Source organism: Brachycentrus maculatus, unplaced genomic scaffold (assembly GCF_059751285.1).
Source record: "Brachycentrus maculatus isolate JH-2025_06_01 unplaced genomic scaffold, ASM5975128v1 h1tg000091l, whole genome shotgun sequence".
Taxonomy (NCBI): domain Eukaryota; kingdom Metazoa; phylum Arthropoda; class Insecta; order Trichoptera; family Brachycentridae; genus Brachycentrus; species Brachycentrus maculatus.
The window spans coordinates 1,580,730-1,603,178 of NW_028280845.1; the positions used below are offsets into that span (position 1 = coordinate 1,580,730).

Below are 22,449 nucleotides of genomic sequence, written 5' to 3' on the forward strand. Positions count from 1 at the left end.
ACTACTCAAATTCTTGGAAGTTCTATATATATGAACCAATTTAGAAACTTTGTTCTTGAATCACTAGAACTTCACTAGAGACATCTATTGGTGAGATGTAAAGAAGCTTTTTTATTAAGCAGAAACTCTTATATTAGTATGTGAGATCCGAATCCCGGATTATAATCACACACATGAGAAACGCCAGAAAATACCATTTTCATTTTTATTATTAAGCTTATAATTTGACCAGATAATTTATTTACAACATTTTGAGTGTGTCCACTTTTATTTCATTACGAATTGTTATTATTATTATACATTTACCTACAACATTTTGAATGTTTGTTACTTGTTCACAAATATTGAATACAGTGTTCACAAATCTGGATTATCTCCAATTAGGAGTTATTTTTTAAAAATTATTTTGACATCTCAACATATATGAAAAAGAATATGTAAACCAGCCTTTGTCGGTCGTAAGCCCCGTAAATTCCCAGACTTTCATATTCTTCTTCATCTATTTTTAGACGTCAAAAAATAATATTATCCAACGTATTGTAACAATTTCGTTTTCAACAAAGCTCAAAATTGTGATAAATTTAATTCTTGGATAAAATTTAAAAACAAATATCTGAAAAATCGTTTTCAAAAACAGTGTAGATGTGTCACCTCAACTGGGAAAAAGGATAAAACGGTTTATTTCAATATGTGTCTAATATCACATAATATTTACACATAAAAATGTAGTGCCAATAACTAAAAGGTGTCCACAATACTTCTGCTAACCCTACATATTATTTTTTTTAAATGTTTTGCTTTGAAATAAATCAATCCGATTGACATTCATACGTAAGTGTAGGTACTCAGTTCAAATAATATTTTTATCAACTTTAGAGTTTGTTTGTTGGTAAAATTACAAAGGTTATCAATAATTTATTTTTAAAATACGTTTTAGCGTAGGTATATTACTTAATTAATACGTCATTATATTTTCTTCATGTGAATATAAAATATGATTTCATTTATATTTATATTAATATCACGAATTACACATTTCTTACAATTGACAACTCATTAGTGAGTTTTTTTTGTATCCGGGACTATTTATAATCCCATCACTAAAATAAATAAATAAGTGTATGTTTTACACAATTTCTGGTCTTTTTTATTATTCTTTATATTCCTATTCCTTTAATTAAATTTTTCTTTTATTGTTAGCTTGATTTTGATTTTTAAACAAATAACAACCAAAAACATGTAGGTACTCAAAACAAATTTGTATGAGAACGTGGAATGAAAAATATATTGTAAAATGTGAACGTTTAAAAAAAAATATTTTTAAATTATGTTTTATGAAATAAAATACGTATTTTTACAAAATAAACTTCTATTTTGTTTTATTTTATCATTTTTTACGTTTAAAATTTAAATTAAATTCAACAAGTCACGCTTCAATTCATTCAATGATAAATAAATATACGCACTTAATAATATTTGTACATACAAATAATATGGTTGATAGTATCATATTTACATATATAATATTATTTAAAATAATAGCTGATGACACCACGACATGATGCTTCATAATAATCAATTTGATTTATTTTTTACCAAGCAGACATGCGTGGATTCTGTAGAATACATATTAATATGAGAAAATAAAATAATCAATAATGAAATTTTCGGATTCATTATAAAGTGTTATTTTCGGGAAGGCAACTAAAACAATTAATTTTATAAAAAAGGCATCAAACATCCAATTCAAATGCTTTTTTTTGCTGTCTAATATTTAAAAAATATAGAGTGTATTTGTTGCTGTATCGTTTAATGTGTTAATGTTTATCGTTTATTACTTAATTTTAATTATATAGAATAAAAAAAACGTCAAAATTTAAAAGCTGTAAAATAAGTAGAGATATTCAATCTTTTTGATTTTAAAGTTGTAAAAAAAATCGTCAGCGGAAAAACGAAGAATTATTTGTAGTTTTTTTACTCAATTTTTTTTTAATGTTTAGGTTTTCTAGGACATTTTTTTTATTATTCTAATCCCATATAGTTTCTATTCGCGACATTTTTTACGCATGTGTATTGAATGAAATAAGGTCTAAGTTGTCAAAACCTTAACCAGATGCTATACAGATCCTCAATTTTTCAATTCAAACCCTTATCCGCACCCCAATGGTGCAAAGGGCACTGCATTATACAAACACAGTGTTATCTTGATCGTTAACACACGAAGGAAAAGTGATCAGCCCTCCGCTTCAGGTACTAGTCCAGGGTTATATTGAATAAATATTAGAGTGAACAAATCACTTATATTTATTTGACCCCCCCCCTGGGAATTGAACCCGGGACCTCCAGAACGGTAGCCGAGCGTACTCACCATTACACTACGGAGGTGGACAAATACAGATACCGCGAATAAAAATAATACTTATGCTTATTGACATCGGCTTCTAGTTTGATTGTGTATATTTCATTAAATTATTATTTTATAAATATATGAAGAAAAAAACAGAATAAGAAATATCTGGGTAAATATTATATTACGAAACTCTTTAAACTACTTTCAAAAGAGAATTTAAATTTATATTCAAGAATATCATGGTTGTATTTTTTTTTAAATGTAATATAAAAAATATATATATTTACCCCTGATATATTTTCTCAATAGTAAATAGGTAAGTACTTTTAGCGTAATTTATATTTGTACTTAGTTTTATACTGGCAATACTCAACTGTCAAGAGGTGTCAAGTGTCGAGTGAATCCTGATAAAAAGTTCAAAAAAACTTTTTTTTTAATGTTGTGTATATTGAATATTTTTGTATTAAACATAAACAAACAGAACATGTTGTGATTGTTCAATATTATCATTTTAGTGTTAAAAGGTTAGCAAGATCATTCAGTCTGCTTTTAATTTTAATTTCGCATTTATTTGTTTACAAGTAAGTCTACCTACTATGTAATGGATACAATGACATCCTTGCAACAATTTTACGCTAATACTTTGTAGGCCTATTTTTATTTTATGGATAACTTAAAGACTCGGATATAAATGAAATATTCTAATGTATAGTCTGATCCTCGTTTAGTAACATGTTTCACCCTTGTCCAATAGGTTTGTTATTGGTGTCAAATAAATATAAATGTGGTTACGTATAAAAAAAAAAGAGTGTCAAAACATAAACGAAATTGTCTGATTTTGAGAATTTAAAATTTTTTAGTGATCGAATATATAGTGTGGCCCATAATTAATAATTTCCTAAGAGTTTGGCGAAATTAGACTGTTTTTTTCCTCACAAGACCTAATTGATTTGACTTATCATTTACCTGTATCATAAATGTTACATGAAAGCATTTGAATATTTCTTTTGACCTTTATTGTACTTAGAGTAGATTATAGAAGACGCGGAAGAAGAGAGAAGTGAGTATTGTTTAAGGTGGAGACTGACCGCAGCATGTCGTCGTAATGTAACACGTTACAAAATCGGGATTATCTCCAATTTCATATTTTTCATATTTATCATATTTTCATATTTTTTGACCATCACATCGAAGATGAGATGTCAAAAAATAATATGAAAATAACTCCTGTAGTTGGAGATAATCCAGATTTTGCCAACAAGTATTTGGACATACTCAAAATGTTGTAAATAAATTATCTGATCAAATTATAAGCTTAAATAATAAAAATTAAAATGATATTTTCTGACGTTTCTCATGTGTGTGATTATAATCCAGGATTCGGACCTCACATACTAATAAAAGAGTTTCTGGTCTAAAAAAAAGCTCCTTTTCATTTACCAATAGATGTCTCTAGTGAAGTTCTAGTGATTCAAGAATAATGTTTCAAAATTGGTTCATATATATATATATATATAGAACTTCCAAGAATTTGAGTAGTGTGGTTGTCAATAATGGGTGGAATTGGTGAATGTTACACGTGTGTAAAGTGATCACTTAAACCAGCCTATGACGGTCGACAGCCCCGTAAATGCCCAGACTTCCATATTCTTCTTCATCTTCGATGAGATGTCAAAAAATAATGTGTAACACGTTACGATGCGAGCATTCAGGCAGTAAGTACAGCGAGCCGAGCGCTCCATCCATAGTTCCGGATGCTCGCTGATGCTCGCCGCGAGCGATGTTACGACGAAATGCTCCGGTCAGTCTCCACCTTTAGAAGTGAGTCACGATTGAAGCATCAGGTAATTCTGAATCTGATTATAGTTTCCGTTTTACAATTCAATGGCACACAATTTAACACTTTCGCCTCGGGTACAAATTCTAATAAAACTACTATTGTGACGATTTTGACAGTTCACATCTGCAAAAAATGCATTGTTTTTAAAAAATGGCTATAAACTTTAAACTAGTAGGAATTTTGCCACATTATTTTCGGGCTGTTTTTTAATCAACCCTGAGCCTTATTAGTATACTAATTAGGATCATATACTAATCACAAGTAACTGCAAACCCAATTCCGATCTGTACAATGTTTTTTGACGTCTCTCGCGCTCTACCAATGTAAGCAAATACATCGCTCAAAAGTATCTCCCGCAAACAATTTGTTAATATAGAACTAGTTTAATGTTGCCTGTTTTTAAAACATTTCAAAGTATTTAATCACAGTACCGTAAAACGGGGCTAATTAAATTTGATGTGTTACTTGAGCCCAGTACAAAAAAATATTTAAACCTGTATTTGGTCTACAATAATGAACTCATAAGTGTCACCTGTCAGGGAAACAATGAATCATGTCGATATGTTCATTATTGTAGACCAAATACAGATTGATTTTTTTTTTTGTACTGGGCTCAAGTAACACATCAAAGTTCAAGTAGCCCTGTTCTACGGTACTCTTTCTGTTAAGGCCCAAGTTAGCAAATAACAACCAGCGAGTGAGGCCTCCTCTGCATATATCATGAGATTCTAAATATGAACTACAAGTAAATGGTTTCTGCTCAATAAAAAAGCTTTTCATCTCGCCAATAGATGTCTCTAGTGAAGTTCTAATGATTCAAGAACAATGTTTCGGAATTGGTTCATAAATAGAACTTCCAAGAATTTGTAGTAACACATCAAAGTTCAAGTAGCCCTGTTCCACGGTATTATTATTTTCCTTGTCTTCAGACAGGATACAGAAGGTAGACATGAAAATACACCAGACCAATCAAAAATAAATATTTCTAGAATTCACAATACAGTATTATGATTGTGTCCAAATACTTGTTCATAAATCTGGGTTTCTCCATTTAGGAGTTATTTTTACATTTTGACATCTCAACATAGATAAAGAAGAATATGGAATTTTGGATACTAACAGGGCTTATGACTTATCATCGGCATGTTAAGTGATCATTGTAAACACTGCAGCCTATTTACAGGCTTCCCAAACTTCCATATTCTTTTTCATCTAAGTTGAAATGTCAAAATGTTATTTAATTCTTTAAATCAATCTTCTTCTTCTTCTTCTTTTAGGACTAGGTCCTGTCATTCTCCGGTCCGCTCCTGGGAGGTGGAAGACCAGCTATCCCTCCATTGTTTAGGTGGTCTTCCTGGGGGTCTGATCCCGCTTATGCTGCTGTCTGCTGTGCTATCCTCACCACTCGATCCGAACTCGCTCTTCCCACATGATTTCTCCAGAAACGTCTTCTTTACTTCCCCATCACACAACATCTTTAACATAAAAAATTATTCTTATTTATGAGTATCTAACTCTGTCGCGAAGTGTTAGGCCTGCAATGGGTCGTAGAGTCTTCATTGGAAATGAAGACTCCACGACCAGTTCTCGTGGTGTCGGCTCTTGTTTCCGTGCCGTATGTCAGGATCGGTTGCAGGTTTTACAGATCCTCACCTTACTCTCTGTCAGCATGTATTTATTTCTCCATACAAAATTTTTTAAGCATCCAGCTACAGCAGAGGCCGTGTTTGCTTGCTCTCTTACCTCATTGTACAGGTTATTGCTGCTGGACACTTCGACACCCAAATACTTGAATTGCATAACTTGCTCTATGATTTCATTATTGATAGCAAGTTTGCATCGTATTGGGTGTCTCGAAGTGACCATGCTCTTTGTTTTGTTTCTGGAGATTTTCATGTTATATCTTTGAGATGAAAGGTGGAATCTATAAAGCAGCCTCTGGAGATCGTCTTCGGAATTGGCGATTAAATCATTCTAAACAAATTTAAATCAATCAGCTATTTCTATTTTTTATTGTTACAGTATCCATAAATGGAATAATGGCGGATCCGACAATACAAACGTTTTGCTGCCACCATTCCCGCAATGGCACGGATATGGCCGTCATGGTCATGGACGAGTTCAACACTGACTCCTACAATACTCTGTGCCTCTGCTCTTCCATCGTTGGAATTCTAGGAGCTCTCTATCAAGTAAATTTATACACTAAACCAGATTATTAACACATTTAAAACATATCGCTCACTCCTTTCAAGAACGTCATAAATCAAAAATCGACAATTTTCAGTTGTGCATGTTTTCGCAATGTCCAGAACATGTACTATATCCCAGCAAAAGAGGCATATTTTTAATTTAATGTTTACCCGCTACAGGGCAGAAAATGTTGTTTTTGCATTTTGAAGAAAAGGTATTGTTGAATTATTTTTTAAATTCATTAAATATTTTTCAAATGGAGAAAAAACATTCAGGTTTTACCTAAAAAGATGTGTTGCACGGTAAAAAGTTCAGTAAGTGGCTTGATATTTATTTTTAATACATTGTGTTATATTTTTAAACTTAAAAAACGTTCTCCTGAAAAATCAAGTTTTTTGATTTATGACGTTCTTGAAAGGAGTGAGCGATATTATTTTTTGACATCTCATCAAAGATGAAGAAGAATATGGAAGTCTGGGCATTTACAGGGCTGACGACCGTCATAGGCTGGTTTACATATAGTGGTTGTCAATAATTCTACCCATTATTGACAACCACACTACTCAAATTCTTGGAAGTTCTATATATATGAACCAATTTAGAAACCTTGTTCTTGAATCACTAGAACTTCACTGGAGACATCGCTATTGGTGAGATGTAAAGAAGCTTTTTACTAAGCAGAAACTCTTATATTAGTGTGTGAGGTCCGAATCCTGGATTACAATCACACACATGAGAAACGCCAGAAAATACCATTTTCATTTTTATTATTTAAGCTTATAATTTGACCAGATAATTTATTTACAACATTTTGAGTGATATAATAAATTTTATAATCCAGATTTTGTGAACAAGTATTTGGACACACTCAAAATGTTGTACATTTATAACATTTTGAGTGTGTCCAAATACGGTTCATCATCATTGTCATCCTAACCAAGTCACGCCAGCATGACGGTCCAGGTCGTCCTTCCATCTTAACAAGTAGTTTAATGAAATAAATAAAATAATTACAATAATAAAGAATGAAAAAATAATAAATAATCTCGACTTCGGACCTCTGAGATGAAGACTCTCCGATCCATAACCGGAAACACATTGAAATTGAATTGAAACAAACTGAAAAAGAAATACCGACATCCGGAGCATGTGTAAGACGGAGGATATTGTGAGGTGGGGACGACAACGAAGGCGATACTGGAAGGAACATATAAACAGAATGTCAGAAGACAGACTTCCACGTATCGCCCTTCAAGGTAACCCTGAAGGATGCAGATCCCCAGGCAGACCTCCGAAAAGATGGGAGGACGGCTGGGAGTCAACATCCCAAGAGCGACACGCGGAGGCACAAACAGATCCCTAGGATCTACAAAAAGAAGAAGAAGAAGAATAAAAAAATTAATTAATTGATTTCAACCACTGACTACTTTCAAGTAATTGAAATGCTTGATCATGCCAAGTTTTCCTCGGTCTTCCTCTGCTTTTATTACTAGTCACTTTTGGCTCATAAATTTTAATTTACTCTTCCTTCTTCACTCATTCAATTTTATTAATTTTAAACGCAACCAAATACTTCCACTTTTTTAACATCTCAACATAGATGAAGGAGAATATTAAAGTCTGGGCATTTACAGGGCTTATGACCGTCATAGACTGGTTTAAGTGATCACTTTACACACAGTGTAATATTCACCAATTCTACCCATGATTGACAACTACACTACAGACAAAATAAATTCTTGAAACTATGACGGTCATTAGCCCTGTGAATGCCCAGCCTTCCATATTCTTCTTCATCTATTTTGAGATATCAAAAATAATATAAACACATTGTTTGCGGGAAACGCTTAAGAGGGACTTTTACATGCTGTAAAGTAAGGTAGAGAGCGGGAGACGCTTATAAGTATTCTATTTGCTTACTTTGTTAACTGTTACCCGTAAAACAAATATGTTTCCAAATTTTTAACGGAAATTGTATTAACTATGCTAACTGGTCAGTTCATTAACTTTCCATCTCTCCGTACTAACTAATTTTTTATTTTTTTTTGGAATTGTACATTAAATAAATGTATTTCTTTTCATTTCCATAATAATATCAACACATTGTTTGCGGAAAACTATTAAAAGCATCTTTTACATACAGTTGGTGGAGAGCAGGAGATGCTCATAAGTATTGTATTTTCTTACTTTTAGTAGAGCGCGAGAGACGCCAAAAAATATTGTACATATCGGAATTGGGTTTGCGTTACTTGTGATTAGTATACTGAGAGTCAGGCGGCAGACTACACGAGTATAATTAGGGTCGGAGTTGATGGAAAAACCTCCCGACAACAATGACAATTTTAAACGAATAATTCGGAAATCCATATTGACATCTCAATATAGTTCAAGAAATATATAGAAGCCTAGGTATTTACAGAGCTTACATCCTGTCATAAGCTGGTTTCAGTGATCACTCTATACACGTGTAACATTCACTATTCTACCCATGATGACCACACTACTCCAATTTTGGAACACATAATAAAAAGTTATATCTTGTTTTCAGGAAAAAAATTGAATATCAAAATATTTGCACAACGCAAAAGATTTATTTTTGTGAGGTCAAGAGATCTTGCATCCTTTATGTCACTGCGATCATATTAGGTCTATTGTGACCTCCCTCTGTATCACAGGTCACCCTTAAGACCTACATGAGTCATGTAGTTCATGGGTCGGCAACCTTTTGTTGTAAAAGGGCCAAATATTTTTCATGGGGATCAGTGCGGGCCGCACTTGCAGTAGGTATACATACAATATTTATGTACAAATATTTTAGTTTTAAAAATAAAACGCTAAGTGTATATTTTAACGACATTTATTGTATTTAATAAAATCAATGAGATTTTTGTGATTGCATTTGACTTGCAAGTTTTTTAATATCAGCTTGCATTTTTGAAGTAGAGACGCGTAGTATTGCGTCTAAATGTGAATTCGATAACCTAGAACAGTGTTTGTTTTTTCGATAATTCAGAATTGAAAAAGTTTGTTCACAAATATATGTACTACCAAACTGGCGGTCGACAACGGAATGATGCGAGGTGCGTGTGGCGTTCTTGCCTTCCTTCTCTTTCCCCCCGCTCCCCCTTCGCTCCAACTTCACTATCCCTTCGCTCCCTTTCACTCGATTGTGTATAATATCATCCGTCATGTGCGTTGCGGCGAGAATCTCGCGGGCCGCACCAAGATGTCTCGCGGGCCGCATGCGGACCGCGGGCCGCAGGTTGCCGACCCATGATGTAGTTCACAACCTGTCTTGGTGGTAAGAACTTCACCTTTGGAGTTCAGTAGTATGACATAAGGTTTCTGAAACACACAAATATATGCACACTGTAAACAAATATTGATCACTCCTTTCAACAACGTCAAATATCAAAAAACTTGATTTTTCAGGAGATCGTTTAAACTTTAAAAATACAATAAAATATATTAAAAATAAATATCAAGCCACTTATTGAACTTTTTACTGTGCAACAGATCTTTTTAGGTAAAACCTGAAAGTTTTTTCTCCATTTGAAAAATATTTAGGTTATTTAAAAAAATAATTTAACAATACCTTTTCTTCAAAATGAAAGAACAACACTTTCTGCCCTGTAGTGGGTAAATATTAAGTTAAAAATATGCCGCTTTTGTTGGGATATAGTACATTTTCTGGGCATTCCGAAAACATGCGCCACTGAAAATTGACAATTTTCGATATGTGATGTTGTTGAAAGGAGTGAGCGATATGTGCGTAGGTTAAGAGCATGTACATAATACACTTTTCTTATTACCATACAAATAATTAATAATCAAATTGTATTTCTTGTCCAGATCCTGCCGAGACAAGAACTATCCCGCAATCCGAGCACTCGGGGAAGACAAATTATTATCTGGTTGGCTGTTGCTGATCTGCTTGCATCATTAGGTGAGCTTTTTATTCTTATTTTGCATAAACCTTTCTCTTACGGTGCTAAAAATTTCCGTATGCACCTATGATATGTATTTTGTCTTTCTTCTTCTTCTTCTTCTAACCCTTATTCCCACCCAATGGTGCATAGGGCACTGCATCGTATTGACGCAGTGTTATCTTGATCGTTACTTACATGAAGGCAAGGTCAGATCACTCCTGCGCTTCAGGACCAGTCCTGGGTAATATGAAATAAATATTATAGTGTAAAATCACTAATATTTATTTTTAACCACCCCTGGGAATCGAATCCGGGACCTCCAGTACGGTAGCTAAACACGCTAACCACTACACCGCGGAAGCGGACATTGTATATTTTGTACAACAAATGAAAATGTGGTTTAAAAACGGGAAAAATTTGAATATTCTTATATGTTGCTTTTATTGACCATAGTTGAAGTTAAGTAAGTAAGTTAAGAAACGTAACAATTTTGTAATGTTAGCTCTGGTAAGTATCTGAAAACGTGAAAAAATACATCGCAAGTAGCCTCAATAGCTAGTGTAGTGACATGACTGCTGCGTAAGACAATCTGCGCACTGCTGGTTCGGTAATTACCCCACGACATGCGCGTATATACAAAGCACGCCATGCGCGCGCGCACACTGAGAAATGTGTGTAACCACATAACCATGTAATAACCATGCGGATTAAACACGTTACGACATGCTATACTTACAAAGCATGCCACACGGGCACACACAGAAACGTTTGTGTATTGGTGATTTCATCCTAAATTTTTTCACAAATGATTTATTTCTGTCGTTGCAAATAAATAACTTTATATTATAATACTTTCATGTAATACATAATTGAACTACGGACAAATACAAAAATTCTGAGCCCGTATCTATTATATTTTATATTGATATTCTCATTTTGAAAGTTGCGTTGTAGTAAATACATATCACTGGGAGAAGAAAGTTAAGCCTGTTAACTGCTGAGCATTCGTTTCACTGACCTGCTTGTGCTTTCCCCACTTTTTATTTATTTATTTATAAGTAAGAGTACATACATATCGTAGTCGTACAGGAAAGAGTGACCAACTAACAAAACGTAAAATGTTCAGGAGGGCCATTTAAGTTACTTTTGCTTGGCAAGAAAATAAACATCAATGCAGTTAGTCATTTATAACAAGTCTATATATTATACTTCCAAGTTTAAAATCCTTTGGGATTTTTTTCTGGGCAAGATTAAGCTAGTAAGATGTCAAATAGTCAATAATCACTTTTTTGTGAAAATATGCACTTGGTCACTTTCTCCTATATGAGTCCGATTTATTCATAATTTACAATTTATAAGCTACATACAAATTGTTATATTTCAGGCGTGATGGTGCGTTCAGCCTTGTGGATGAATTTCAAGACTATGATCCCGCGAGAGGACGACTCCTCAAATGTTCTCTTTTGTGCAATAACTTCGGTAAAAAGTGCCTTGTTTTATTACTTCATATAATGTTTTAAATTTCCATATTTGACCCTCTGGCTACCGGAAATCGATATATCATATAAACGCGGTGTTACCTTGATCGTGTTAACACATGAAGGAAAGTTGATCAGCCTTCTGCTTCAGGGTAATATTGAATAAATATTACAGTGAAAAATTCACTTATATTTATTTGAACTCCTCCTGGGAATCGAATCCAGGACCTTCAGTACAATATCCGAGCATGCTGACCATTACATTACGTAGGCGGACGTTGCAAATTTTTTGTTTGTTTTTTTTTACATACATTTTATGTTTTTTTTTTTTAAATATATATTTTAACATAATATACAAAAAAAAAATACAGTGAAAAATAAAAAATAAAACCTATTTTACAATTGTAGAATAAAATAACAACTATGTAATTTTTCCACATGATTTTATTTGACCAGCAACCGGGTTTCGTCATAACCGACATCACCAAACTGGTTTACAGACCATTTTACAATTCTCATAGTATTAACTCTTGATCATAATAGTGTGCTAAAAATTATGTTTTAGGCGTGGACTCAGTATTTCTACACGGCCACCTGGCTTTGGACCTTGTGCTACGCGGTGGATACGTTTCTCTTCCTGAGAGGTATGGACGGGCGCAGTAACGCCTACCACTCCGTATCCTGGGGACTTCCCGCCCTCCTCACTGCCTCCGGACTCTCCATCCTGTACTACCCCAACGCAGAGTAAGAAAACTTCAATTCATCCAATCAAATGTTGCATTGTCCATAATGATGCAATAAATCAAATGATTCTTATCTTTTAATCATTGACACATTGTCGTCAGGCAGTTTTTTCATCAACCCCGACCCTAATTAGCATACTAATTAGGATCGTAGACTAATCACAAGTAACCGCAAACCCATTTCATCGGAATCGGAAAAACTTTGTACAGATTGCTGTACAAAGTTTTTTTGGCATCTCTTGCGCTCTACTAAAAGTAAGCAAATAGATCAATTATAAGCGTCTCTCGCTCACTTCCAACAGTATGTAAAAGACGCTTTTAAGCAGTTTCCGCAAACGATGTGTTAATAATAATAAAAATATATTTTCCATTTTGACACCTCGGGTGTGTTCACAAATCTGGATTTCTCCATTCTTGGTTATTTTTACATGTAAAAATAACTCCCCAAATAAAGTAGAGAAACCCAGATTCGTGAACGAGGAAATCCTTGTGGACACGCCCAAAGTTAAATATTTTCCAAATTATGTGAATATGCATTTATTTTCAACTGATTTACTTTAACTATTACTAGAACAATCTTTATCTTACTGGACCAATGCCATACCAGGAGAGGATTTATGTTATAAGTGTCTCAACTTGAGATAAAGATCTAGTATTTTTATACGAAAAAAGGGTCTGAGCATCCCAAGACTTATGACCTCACATTTGGTTGGGTTAAGTGATATATCGCTCACTCCTTTTAAGAACGTCAAATATCAAAAAACTTGATTTTTTAGGAGAACGTTTTTAAAATTTAAAAATATAATACAATGTATTAAAAATAAATTACTATTGAACTTTTTACTGTGCAACAAATATTTTTAGGTAAAACCTGAAGGTTTTTTCTCCATTCGAAAAATATTAAGTATATTTAAAAAAATAATTAAACAATACCATTTCTTCAAAATGCAAAAACAACACTTTCTGCTCTGTAGCGGGTAAATATTAAGTTAAAAATATGTCGCTTTTGCTGGGATATAGTACATTTTCTGGGCGTTCAGAAAACACGCACAACTGAAAATTGACAATATTTGATTTATGACGTTCTTGAAAGGAGTGAGCAATATGTACTGTATGTTTTTGTATAATGTTCACAGATTCAAAGATTTGTAAGTTGGCATTTGATTAGCTCCGATTCGTGTATATATTTTTATTAATTATTATTATTATTATTTTTATTTATTTATACTTAGTATGAAGTAATTTATAACCCTTTTTTTTATTTTAGCTGTCACAACCTGCACTCTTTGAAGTCAGCCCTTCTCCGTGTTTTACCAAATTATTTTGCTACGTATCTTCCGATAGCTGTGGTGATGATAGCCAACCCCATTATCTACTTAATTTCATCTAAAAATATGGAGAATTGTGTTTGGGTGTCTTATTCACAGGTGAATTATTTAACATTTTATTTTTATCGATAATGCTTATCTCAGCCTTACATTCTTTCCTTATTTCATCATTCGAACATCTATCAAACATCGTTTTGCCACACATTCGTCTGAGGGATCGCATTTCGACTAATTTCAAATTAAGAAAGGTGTGTTGAGATGGTTTGGACATGTGGAACGTATGAGTGAAGAAAGAACGGTTGAACAAATTTATGAGGCGAATGTAGTTGGAAAAAGAAGCAGAGAAAGACCGAGGTATGTCAAATACTTGAAGCGGCCGGGTCAGGAGTCGTAATAATCGTCGGTTATGTATGAGGAGATGCATGAATGTAGAAGAGGCGAAGAATGTTGAATGAAGAATGAACGTTCGATTCTGTTTTTTTGTTTTGATGTGTTTTTGCATTTTTGATCTGTTATTCTATGAATATTTTTTTGATAATTTGTGTCTTGTTCTACTCATCGTTGAAATACCAACGACTTCCTCTTGCAAAGTCTTCTTCTTCTTCTTTTTGTAGATCCTAGGGATCTGTTTTTGCCTTCGCATGTCGCTCTTGGAATGTTGACTCTCAGCTGTCTTTCCATCTTTATGGAGGTCTGCGTCCTTTAGGGTTGCCTTGGAGGGCGATACGCGGAAGTCTGTCTTCTGACATTCTGTTTTATATGTTCCTTCCAGTATCGCCTTCATTGTCGTCCCCACCTCACGATATCCTCCGTCTTACACATGCTCCGGATGTCGGTATTTCTTACTCGGTCTCGCAATGTGTTTCCGGTTATGGATCGGAGAGTCTTCATCTCGCAGGTTCGAAGTCGAGATTTTGTTCTGGAAGTATCTGCTCTTGCCTCAATCCCATAAGTGGCTATTGGTCGAACACATGTTTTTTATATTTTCATTTTACTTTCAATTCTCATGTGTTTGTTCCTCCACACCGAATTTCTGGGGCAACCTGATATGTATAACTGCAGCCTTGTTTATTTGTTTCTGAGTCTCACCATATAGATCACCGTAGCTACTGATGTCAACTCCGAGATCCTTGAATTTCATCACCTGTTCAACGGTTCTGTTGTTTACAACTAATTTGCATAGTGTATAACTTGCAAAGTGTATAACTTATTTATCTAACGTACAACTTATTTTATTTTCAGATGACCAGTAAGGAATGGAACTTGATGCACACTCTCAGAATAAAATTTGTTTGGATAAATATCTGCTTTTATCTGTGTTGGTTGCCAAACATTATCAATGGAGTTCTCCTGTGGACACTTTGGTTTGAGTTACCCGTCAAAGTTATAGTGGTCGTGTGGTATGTTATGGTGAGCCAATTCACATTATTCATTACAATAAAAAGAGATAAAATACCACACTCCTAGCTTCCTCTTCATCCATACATCTAGTCATACATGCTCATTGGTTTTTTTTATTTATTAAGAAATTTAACAGAACATTAACGCAAATACATTTACAATAATGAATAACAAATAAAACAGGTAATTGTAACATTCCAATTACAAAATTTCACAAATCGCTCACTCCTTTCAAGAACGTCGTAAATCAAAAAACTTGATTTTTTAGGAGAACGTTTTTAAAGTTTAAAAATGTATTACAATGTATGAAAAATAAATATCAAGCCACTTATTGAACTTTTTACTGTGCAACAGATCTTTTTAGGTAAAACCTGAAGGTTTTTTCTCCATTTGAAAGATATTTAGTATATTTAAAAACATAATTGAACAATACCTTTTCTTCAAAATGCAAAAACAACATTTTCTGCCCTGTGGCAGGTAAATATTAAGTTAAAAATATGCCTCTTTTGCTGGGATATAGTACATTTTCTGGGCATTCCGAAAACATGCACAACTGAAAATTGACATTTTTTGATTTATGACGTTCTTGAAAGGAGTGAGCGAAATGTTAAATGAGTTAAGAGTAAACAGCAAGAATAAAATATAGCAAAAGTTTAGAAGATTAATAGGTAGACTTAATATAGATACGTAGCTATTCATATATTGATACATAGTAAATATATTGATACTACGTATAATATATTCACGATCACATAGAGGCAGTCAGTGGTAATGCATTGAAAATGCTAGGATTTGTTCTGCGTACTGCCAGGGTTTTCCAAAATACCCGCGTGCTGAGAACTCTTTATAACTCCTTGGTGCGAAGTAGACTCGAGAGTGGCTCCATGATCTGGGGGCCACACGAGCTTAAGTACTCTCTTATGGTAGAGAAAGTCCAAAAGAAGTTTTTAAGGTATCTCTACATGAGAGTACGGCTATTATCCTTGGCTTTACCCGACCGAGTTTCTCCAGGGTATGCTTGGCTACAATAGTTTAGAGACTAGAAGGAATGTGTATTTTATTACGCATTTTTTTGGATTATTGCGCGGTATGATCGATAATCCTGAAATTATCCGGAGCATTGGTCTGTATGTTCCCGATAGTTACCTAAGACAGCGTCGGAATAGATTGTTTCACATTCCTATACACAGGACCAACCTGCCGATGGTTATACCTGTAGGAAGAGCTACCGCTATGTTGAACAATATCACATTGGATATTGATCTGTACCATGTGTCCGAAGGAGTCTTCCGAAGCAGGATTCTCCTACACATTTAACAAGAGTCTTATTTATTATATTGATATGTAATTAGCATCAATATATAAAAATCTCCTATATGAACAAACCTAGCGCTGTAGGCAAAAATTTGTACACACTTAAAGTATTGTCGTATTTCTCATCTTATTAGGGATATGTAACTTTTTTTTTTTTAATGTAGACTTTTAACATTACCAAATTTAGATTTAGGTTCTATTCAATTTAGTTGTTTCAAGTCTTTCTTGACGATCCTTGTATTGTTCTCCTTTTTTCATTAGCCAAATATACTCTCTTAGTCATTCTCTCATCATCCACATACTCCACATGTCCAAACAGCCTCAAAAACCTTGATATGTTCATTTTTAATTTCAGTTTGACTTAATGTAAATACCACTATTTCTTAGAATCTCAAGTTTCGACGCATTCTGCATTTTTTTCAAACTCTGTATGATGTGTAATTCATAAAATACGTGTCACAATAGATTTCAAGAAATGGTGGTATTCACCAAGTAAAAATTAAAATAAAAATGGATAGATATTGCCACAAAGTGACTGCCGAATCAATTAATGAACATATTATTTTTTGACATCTTATCAAAGATGAAGAAGAATATGGAAGTCTATATTATATTCCATATTCTTCTTCATCTTTGATGAGATGTCAAATAATTATATGAAAATAACTCCTGTAATTGGAGATAATCCAGATTTTGTGAACAAGCATTTGGACACACTCAAAATGTTTTAATTAATGAACACATTAGTGTCGGGCGGTTTTTTCATCAACCCCGACCCTAATTATACCCAGACTGTCTGCCGCCCAACCCTCAGTATACTAATCACAAGTAACCGCAAACCCAATTCCGATCTATACAATGTTTTTTGGCGTGTCTTGCTTTCTACTAACAGTATGTAAAAGACGCTTTTAATCGTTTCCCGCAAACAATGTGTTAATGTTTTCAATCATCCCTAATTCTGCCTTACGTCTTTATTTTTAATTCTCATACATTGATTTTCCACATTCGTCTTAGGGATTATGTTAATTATTATTTTTGCATATTTAGAATTTTATTGATTTCAGGCCCTGATGAATCCATTGCAAGCTCTTTTCAACGCAGTAATTTACAGAAGATGGACTCCCGGAACTCAGAAAGTCAAACTGCCATTCAGCCTGAACTGTTGCGCTTTCGCTAAAACAAAAGCACCAGAGCCGACTGTGGAGACCACTCCTCTGCTTGGTCACCGCCCGCCTTCCAGGCTTCGACTGACTGACCATCCCATCAACAGCATAAACGAATTTTCATCCTTGTGATATCCTGAATACGTCTTGGTGAAAGGTCACATTAATGTATATATAGCGTATCTTCCTAGGTGGACTCGTACATATGACTGTGTCCAAATTACACAAGCCTAAAGTCTATTGAACGCGGCGTGTTAACTTGATTTAACACAACGAGTTAAACTTGATCATTAACACAACGAATTTAATTTGATCACCAACACAGCAAGTTTAACTTAATCATTGATACGAGTTTAACTTGATCATAAACACAACAAGTCGAGTTTAACTTGATCATTAACACGAGTTTATCTTGATCATTAACACATCGAGTTTTACTTGATCATTAACGCAATGAGTTTTACTTGATCACTAACACAACGAGTTTAACTTGATCACTATCACGAGTTTAACTTAATTCGAGGTGGTGCCCTACGCACCATAGGTGCGAATAATGGTCAAAAGAAGAATATGATATGAGGAAGATTTACATAATATACATACTAGCATTTCTACTTGGCTACCGGAAATCAATTTTACTGTGTTTTTATAATTTTTTAAAAATTTTATCACATTCTAAAAATGGACCCGTGATTTGTTTAAAATTTTCTTAAAATATGGTTAGAATTTTTATAAAATGAATATATTTTTTCTATGTGAATTATTTGCATAATTTAAAGCAGAAAAATTTGCAATTCTCTCTATGAAAACTTGAACTAGAAAGCGGTATAACATCAGCAATTTTACCTACCAACCAAAAATCAAGATGTTCGAACATGAATTAGTCAAGATACATATTTAGGAATTTTAATTTGTAAAATGCAATTTATTTATATTGAAAAGCTGGCTTTAAATATATATGCATTGACCTAGGAATTTGGATATGGTGGATTGGAGAAAATTTCATTGATTTATAGATAGGATATTTCATCTTTGAATTTCTATCCGTACAAATGTAAATACCAACAAAATAGAGGCCTGAAGGACCAAAACAATGAATAAGGATCAATTTTTGGTCCACAGGGCCAACTTAAACTGGCTCAAAAGCCCAATTTTGGATCTGAAAGGTTATTCAATGCTGGTCCGTCAGATTAACCATCAGAGACCAGAAAAGGCGATCAACGCTTGCCTCAAAAGCCAACCAATAAAGGCCTGAAGGGTCAAATAACTGATTAATTTGTATCCTTGGCTATCACCATTCAAGTCAAATGTATTTTTTTTAAATTGGTTGATAAAAACAAATCATAAAAAATTATAAAGAAAGCATTGTAGGAGCGTACTTGAATAAGGTAGGAAATGTGATACATATTTACATTCCAATAAATAAAAATTGAGTATAGTTAAAATGTAACTTTGTTTTAAAATCACTATAAATATTTTATTAAAACTTAATTATAATGTCTACCAAAGCTAATTAATTCTTGATAAAGAAGCGGTTAGCTTCGAAACCGGTAGACATTTTAATTAAGTTAAAATAAAATATTCATAATGATTTTAAAACAAAGTTAATTTTAATTATAAAATGGTAAAATCACAAAGTAAGTGCTTCAAATATAATTAATAATTAAGTGTAACTCATTTTTAATAGAGAAAGGCAGAAATTCACTACACACAAGATATTTTTCTCTTTTGTCAATCCAGATGAATTATAGGAATAAATGCGTAAAATTACCTTTAAGTATAAAATAATTAGCTAAGTAAAAAATTATGTTTGAATAAGGTACAATACATATCAAATTCAAGTATATAATTATTAAAATACTACATTAAAATACTACATACATACATACTGTGATTAAAAAATGAGGTGAAATAGGTTTATAACTTTTAAAATCATTATTTATTCTTCTTAATCTATTTAATCGCCTTCAAAATACTCCCCTCCCGATAAAATATACTTATGCCAAGGTTTTTTCCAATCCTGAAATCAATCGTTATAGTAGATTTTCAAAATAGCCTTTAAAGCGAGCAAAATAAACTTTTTGGTGTTCACAAAACACACACGTAACTAATGGACAAATGTAGATGTTGACATGAAATTTGACACAGATGTCAGTGACACAAAGATTTACCAGAATCAAAGAGCCTGCTTATATTAAATTAAAATTTTCACCTTATTTTTTATTCATAGTACATAGTATATTATAATAAATTAAAGTATGTTTTTATTATTTTTATGTTATTGCAAATTCAAGGCTGAAATGTATTTTGTTTTGGTAAATTTTAAGAAATCCTAGTGATATTAAATGCAATAAAATATTCTTAATTAAGTGTGCCTTGCGAATAATATATAATTATCATATTGTATCACAAAATAAGAATTATTTTACGTACTAGTATATTTAATTTCTAACAAGCTACTCAATTTTTCCATTCCTTTTTGTATTTAAATGTTTTATTATTAAAAATACTTTATGAATTTTAACAATATTTTGAGTGTGTCCAAAGCCATCACAAGTGCTGCATTTGGTCCACTTCGCAGCTATTTTTATGAAGATTTTTATTATTCTATTAACATACGTCATCTAGGATGAAGCAGTTTCTAAATGTATTTTTAACTTTTGAGATTGAACCATCCCAATAATAATAATGAAAAAACTTCTTCTGATTTCATACTTGTCATATAATATAATAATATACTTAATTTTGTGTAAGTGTTTGGTGTATTTCCCGTACTATATTTTTATATGAAATTTATGGTGTGAGGCCTTCCTGTAGTTTAACAAGAACTGCTTAGATAGATAGGAAATCTTTTTTCTTAGGGGGGCAAAATACCGTATTTTACGGACTATAAGACACACCTTAATTTTTTAGTATTTTTTTTTCTAAATAACATTATTATTATTATTTTATTACAACTCAGAGTGGGGGGGCATTTGCCTCAGAAAACATCACATTACACAATTGTACTGCGTTTTTGTGTACTACAAAAGCATGTATGGTATTGTTTGGTAGGCCACATTTTTTATTGTACGAGTCCCATCACTACAATGTTGCCAGATAGAAGTTTCTTGCGGCATCGAATATATGTATATTTTTAAGACTGGTGGAAATTTAAAATCAAACACTGAACATTTTTATATTAATTTTGAGCACAAGACATACCTGAATTTTGGAGGTAACTTTTTGAAGAAAGAAGTGTGTCTTATGGTGGCGACTGACCGGAGTCATTTTGTCGTAACACGTTACGATGCGAGCATTCATATAGTCAGTACAGCGAGCCGAGCTCGTTCCGAGTACTCCATCCGATGTTCGGATGCTCGCCGCGAATGTTAAGGTGGAGACTGACCGGAGCATTTTGTCGTAACATCGCAACATCGTAACGTCGTAGCATCCGAAACTATGGATGGAGCGCTCAGCTCGGTGTACTGACTGCCTGAATGCTCGCATCGTAACGTGTTACGTTACGACGAAATGCTCCGGTCAGTCTCCACCTTTATGTTACAATGAAATGCTCCGGTCAGTCCCCACTTGTATAGTCTGTAAAATATGGTAGTGGCCTTCATATGGCTTTGATTTTGCAATTTGCAGGAGAGCATCATGATTGTATAAAAAAATTGCAGAGTGTGAAAAACTTATAAAAAAAATTACCACATTTTTATCTTTGATGAGTATGCTTGCTACTTTTTCTGGGTATGTCTACTATATGTCACAATTTCGGAAGCTTCACCTGTGAATTTCCATCCGCCTCACTAATTCTGGAGCAGAGCGTATGAACTAAACTCCCAAGTGACTTTGGTTTTTACAACACAGTCTGTTGATGGAGGCATTCATATGGAATTTCAGAACTACAGATGCATACATCACAAATGAACTAAATATAAATGTCTATAATAAGTTGACTTCAATTTAATTTTACCTCAATTTGATATTTGAGGGATTGTTGAACAAATATTTAATATACATGCCATATTGTAAATGATCAATTTAAAATTTTTATTTTAGAATTAAACTTTTTTTAAGAATGCCATAAGAAGCTTTGTTATTTAATATATTTTTTATCATCATTATAATTAAGGACCTACTCTAAATAATCCATTGAGTTTTTGTAGCTTCCTGGAGAGCTGTGGCAACAACTGCAAATTTATTGAGGGTTGGTTGTGCAGTGTTGCCATACAAAAATCGGTAGATATGTTAAATGTGCCAAAAAAATAAAGAAATAAGCACCTACTCTCACAGGTGTCATTTAAATATAAATTTTAGTCTTGATTTGGCTTTATTAGTGTGCTTAGGTTATGGATATGTAGAGCTCAATGAAATAATGAAGTAATTTTTTTGTCTCTGGTCTATCTCAATTTTTATAAATAACAAAATGCGTGACTTATATTTGTAAAATTTTATGTGTTCATAATAAAGGTGTTATATTTTTCTTAATTAATTCTTATAATAAATGATTTATAAAAATTAAAAAAATATATTTATTATATATACCGTAGAACGGGGCTACTTGAACTTTGATGTTACTTGAGCCCAGTACAAAAAAAAAAAAGATCTGTATTTGGTCTACAATAATGAATGTATCAACATGATTCATTGTTTCCCTGACAGGTGACACTTATTGTCACAATACGTTCATTATTGTAGACAAAATACAAATTAATTTTTTTTTGT

The 22,449-nt window shown here is 33.1% G+C and overlaps 1 protein-coding gene across 3 annotated transcripts; it reads left to right on the forward strand.

Moving 5' to 3' along the window:
* The first annotated feature begins 2,717 nt into the window (after positions 1–2,717).
* Positions 2,718–22,193, forward strand: LOC148310586 (G protein-coupled receptor 143-like). 3 transcript variants are annotated; one of them, XM_088258192.1, is made up of 8 exons: positions 2,718–2,874; positions 6,213–6,382; positions 10,236–10,329; positions 11,697–11,791; positions 12,356–12,534; positions 13,801–13,960; positions 15,104–15,271; positions 17,641–22,193. In XM_088258192.1, exons 2-8 carry the CDS (start codon positions 6,230–6,232, stop codon positions 17,869–17,871), a joined length of 1,080 nt encoding a protein of 359 aa, XP_088114318.1. In that variant the 5' UTR covers positions 2,718–2,874; positions 6,213–6,229; the 3' UTR covers positions 17,872–22,193. The 3 variants fall into 3 exon arrangements, with proteins under 3 accessions (XP_088114318.1, XP_088114317.1, XP_088114320.1); XM_088258191.1 differs by lacking the exon at positions 2,718–2,874 and adding an exon at positions 2,941–3,104; XM_088258194.1 differs by lacking the exon at positions 2,718–2,874 and adding an exon at positions 3,391–3,410.
* The last annotated feature ends 256 nt before the right edge of the window (positions 22,194–22,449 follow it).